This window comes from Eriocheir sinensis, chromosome 35 (genome assembly GCF_024679095.1).
Source record: "Eriocheir sinensis breed Jianghai 21 chromosome 35, ASM2467909v1, whole genome shotgun sequence".
Taxonomy (NCBI): domain Eukaryota; kingdom Metazoa; phylum Arthropoda; class Malacostraca; order Decapoda; family Varunidae; genus Eriocheir; species Eriocheir sinensis.
The window spans coordinates 166877-171964 of record NC_066543.1 but is presented as its reverse complement, the minus strand read 5'-3'; the positions used below and the strand labels follow the sequence as shown (position 1 = coordinate 171964).

General features: G+C 42.6%; 1 protein-coding gene across 1 annotated transcript; it reads left to right on the top strand.

Moving 5' to 3' along the window:
• The first annotated feature begins 728 nt into the window (after positions 1-728).
• LOC127007569 (carbohydrate sulfotransferase 11-like) lies at positions 729-4665 on the top strand. The gene is made up of 3 exons (XM_050878740.1): positions 729-804; positions 1234-1425; positions 4229-4665. The coding sequence occupies exons 2-3, from the start codon at positions 1244-1246 to the stop codon at positions 4596-4598; spliced, it is 552 nt and encodes a 183-aa protein (XP_050734697.1). The 5' UTR covers positions 729-804; positions 1234-1243; the 3' UTR covers positions 4599-4665.
• Positions 4666-5088: the final 423 nt, after the last annotated feature.

Sequence of the window (5088 nt, the reverse complement as noted above, 5' to 3'; positions counted from 1 at the left end):
TTTTACATTTTGCTGCTTCATAAGCATTTTCGTCACCATCATGGTTGAGTTCCATAACAAGTAGTTACTGGATTCTCATTTTCAAGAGAAGTTACTAAGGCCCCTTTGCACGATAGCGTTCGCGTGGCGCACCTCCACCGAATCGTTAAGTTTTCGAACACTGCTTGGTAAACATGTATCCACTATAACAGTTTCTGACCTCCCTTATTGATTTCGATAATCTCCATAGCCGTGGTAAGTCGTACAGTACGTAGCAGTGTGCCAAAGAGCTGACAGAAACCCACTAGTTGATACCTCACAACTTGTGCCAAGAAGGCTTGCCATTGTTAGTGTTGCTTCACGATGGCGAAATGTTCGAAACCCGTAATTGGTACCTGTAGTAATTGAAACCCTTACCATAACATGCAAATGTTTTTATATAACATGCAATCATATTTATGTACCACTTTCTCCTACGTCAAACTGTGATATAATTTTTGCTAAGATGTTATCCGGTGCCACTTTTTCCAGTGCCATTTATTCCTGTGCCATTTTTTCCGGAGCCATATTTTTCGAGTACCGTTGAAATTATGTCAATTGCATAACTTCTTGTTACTGAAATCGCTATCTGTCCTCTGCGTTATGAAAAATTGCCAACCTTATTGACAAACATCACTTTTTGAAACTTTGATTTTCTGGGGGGAAGGAGGAGAGGCATTTACAGAGGTAATGATCCTACCTCCAGGTTTCGTGTACGAGCTGGAAGAGAGTGTTCCTGACGACGACTGGGAAAGTGGCGCCGGAACAAAACATCACCGGAAATAGGTGGGTGTATGCCAGGATGCTGTCAAATTCTTTTCCCTAACTAGGTGATTGTATGTCAGCGTGCTTTCCGGTACTTTTCCCTAACGAGGTGGGTGTATTCATGTCAGATAAGTTATTTTTCCTAACCAGGCGGATTTATGTCAGGGTGTTGTCAGGTTCTTTTCCGAAACAAGATGGTTGTACTCATGTCTGCGAGGTTATTTTCCCTAACTTTGATAGGTGGGTGTATGTTAGGATGCTGTCATATTCTTTTCCATTAAGTATAAATGAGTGCATTCATATCTGTCAGATTATTTTCCCTAATAAGATGAGTATTCATATATGTCGGGTTCTTTTGCCTTAACTAGATGGGTGTATTCATATCTGTCAAGTATACTTTTCCTCCTTCTTCATCCCTTTCAGTATCTCGTTTCCCGTGTCTCCTTCCAGAGTGCATACCATGCCCCTTCCGCTGCTGGCCTCCAGTAAGAACCCGGAGGAGAAACTGCAGACGTACAAGAAGTTCATGTTCGTGCGTCATCCCTTTGAGCGTGCTGTCTCGGCATTCAGAAATAAACTGGAGGAAAGGGATGGGGTCGTAGAGTTCAGCAGCACTGGGAAGAAGATAGAGAAGAAGTACAGGTAAGCTGGTGAGAGGTATAATTCTGTAGAAAGATAATTATTGTTTCGTAGTCTCTCTCTCTCTCTCTCTCTCTCTCTCTCTCTCTCTCTCTCTCTCTCTCTCTCTCTCTCTCTCTCTCTCTCTCTCTCACACACACACACACACACACACACACCACACACACACACACACACACACACACACACACACACACACACACACACACACACACACACACACACACACACCACACACACACACACACACACACACACCACACACACACACACACACACACACACACACACACACACACACACACACACACACACACACACACACACACACACACACACACACACACACACACACACACCACACACACACACACACACACACACACACACACACACACACACACACACACACACACACACACCACACACACACACACACACACACACACACACACACACACACACATACACACACACACATACACACACACACACACACACACACACACACACACACACACACACACACACACACACACACACACACACACACACACATACACACACACACACACACACACACACACACACACACACACACACACACACACACACACACACACACACACACACACACACACACACACACACACACACCACACACACACACACACACACACACACACACACACACACACACACACACACACACACACACACACACACACACACACACACACACACACACACACACACACACACACACACAGCACACACACACACACACACACACACACACACACACACACACACACACACACGGTGACACACCCACCACACACACGGTGACACACCCACCACACACACACACACACCTACCCACCACACACACACGCACCCACACCACACACCACACACACAGCACACCCACACACTAAATACCCCCATCCCACACACACATATACAAAGCTACCTACCTACCCCTGTGGGTGTTGGAGAGCCATTTCTTCGGCGGTTTGCATTTTGTGTCTGTAGAAGTGGCAGAGTTTTCGTAACAGTTTTACCTCTATAGGTTGATAGTTTTTTTTCTTTTTTATTTGAAGCATTTTTTTTCGTTGTAATATTGAAGTATTTTACATATCCATTCAGCATTAATAAGGCTTCTTCAGAGCTACGTCATCTACCGATTCTGGTCCTTTTACTTTATTATACCGGAATTCCCGAGAGGGATTAGAAATCTACGACGGTGGCTGAGTGGATAGTGTGACGGCGCCTCGTCCAGGACGACATGGGTTCGCGCCCTGCCCGGTACCACAAGCTGGGATTTCTCAGTCACCGCCGAGTAGCCTAAGACTACCCACTTGCTGTCAAGAAGACCACCTATCAACCCGGACTCTAGATTTTAGGGTAAAAAAAGAGCTCCGGGGGCCAGCATGAGCCAATGCAAGATGTTACCACTATAAACACTTGCCTGCGCCACAACGGACTGGGGCCGACCAGCAGGCCCTTCTACGAAGCCTATACTAGCGCCACAGGCAAAGACGTACAAAAAAAAATCATGAGACTACTTGACAGCCATAAATCTGTGAAATAGTTGTGATAAAGATAAAAACAAATCTCCCTTGCTACATACTCTACACAATCAGAACACTGCTAACAGGAATCAATGGTAGAGTGCGGGTCCTCCCTGCCCATTTATCCACACTGTGAGGCCAAGGGCAAAGGAGTCTTGAAGTGCGGACTGTTGATTTAATCACCCACTGAACCCGTCCTAGAAAAGTGAAAATGTGATACTTTAGTAATCATCACTTTGGCGGCCTCTTCAGAGATTAACGATCGAAGCCACATCAAGGTAAATTTGCTGCATACCATATACCTATAGCTGCGCGTTGCAACGGTGCTCATCTCCGCCGCATTGGCCCTTTAACCCGGTGGGAGGAAGACCCCATTACCCCAGGATGAAGTGCGGAATTGCCACAGTCAACTTTCCCTGGGTTTCACCAGGGACCCATTAATCGACCAACCCGAAAGGAAAGATGAACAGCTGGGTGAGCTCCACACCGACTGCCGGGGTGGATTCGAACCCAGACCAGCGAATTAATAGCTAGGCACGTTAACCACTGTTCCATATAAATAGTATCAAATTCCGTATTAAAAACCGAATGCAGGAGATAATAAAACACCCCATGATACGCTTCTTGTGAAAGTAATAGAACGAAAGCAATGCAACAAGGATTTGCAAATCAAATCCCTTCAGGCAGGGACGTAACAATTGTAGATTATTTTATTATTTCATGTGACAAATTAACACCCTATTTTTTTGTTTGATTGATTTATCTTTTTTTTACCCCTTTAACCTTTCCTCAGATTGTAGCTCTCAATTATAACAAATGAATTTGCAACTCTAAGAGATAGCCAAGTATTATCAACAAACTACCATTATTATTATTATTATTATTATTATTATTATTATTATTATTATTATTATTATTAGTAGTAGTAGTAGTAGTAGTAGTAGTAGTAGTAGTAGTATTTTTATTATTATTATTATTATTATTATTATTATTATTATTATTATTATTATCATTATTATTATTATTTTTATTATTATTATTATTATTATTATTATTATTATTATTATTATTATTATTATTATTATCATCATTATCATTATTATTATTATCATTATCATTATTATTATTATTATTATTATTATTATTATTATTAGTTGTAGTAGTAGTAGTAGTAGTAGTAGTAGTAATGAAGTTTACACTAACAACTTTCTTTAACACACACACACACACAGAGGCACAACCGAGGCGAAAGGACACAACGTTACCTTCTCGGAGTTCATTCGCTACATCTCCGAACTCGGACCCGACACGCCTTACCAGCAAAACGACCACTGGCTGCCCATGCACGAGCTGTGTGCCCCGTGCTCCGTGGAGTACGACTTTATCGGCAGGATGGAAAACCTGGAAGAAGACGCCGACTACGTACTGAGGTGGCTCGGGGTGAGGGAGCTGCTGGTAGGCGGATTCCCAGCGGCGATCAACGCAGTCAAGGCAAGCCAGCACGTCGCCAAGTACCTGGAGCAGCTCACCCGGGCGGAGCGTTTGGCTTTTTACGCAAAGTTCCTGCCTGATTACTTACTCTTCGATTACAGGTTCTTGTGAAGGAGGAAAACGTAGGCTATCAAAAATCAATATTTCTTTCAAGTCCGAGCAAACCCATTCCTCGAAAAAAGATGCCAGATTATCTGGAAAGCATAATACGGTACAGAAAAGTGGGTCTACTATGAACAAATGTTTTGCTTATCCCAATGTAATTCAAAACAAATTTATGAATATTAAGAGCATTTTTCTTCAATAATCTTTGACACAGGTTCGGTATTATGATAAATGAAATAATGAACCTTCGGTTGCACCGCTGTAGAATCTACGACCTCTTGTTCGTTGTTTTTTGGTGTACAAAAAAAAACTTCTGTACGCATTTGCTAGACAACATTACGCTGCATCTTTTTTTTAAACAAATGACGACACAAAACGTTATGGATATGGCTAGATATTCTTATTTGGCAACTGTACGGTGTATGGTCTACGTCTGAAATGCGTGACATAACTGCACGTCGGTAATTGGTATTCTGCTGTCTTATGGAGGATCCAG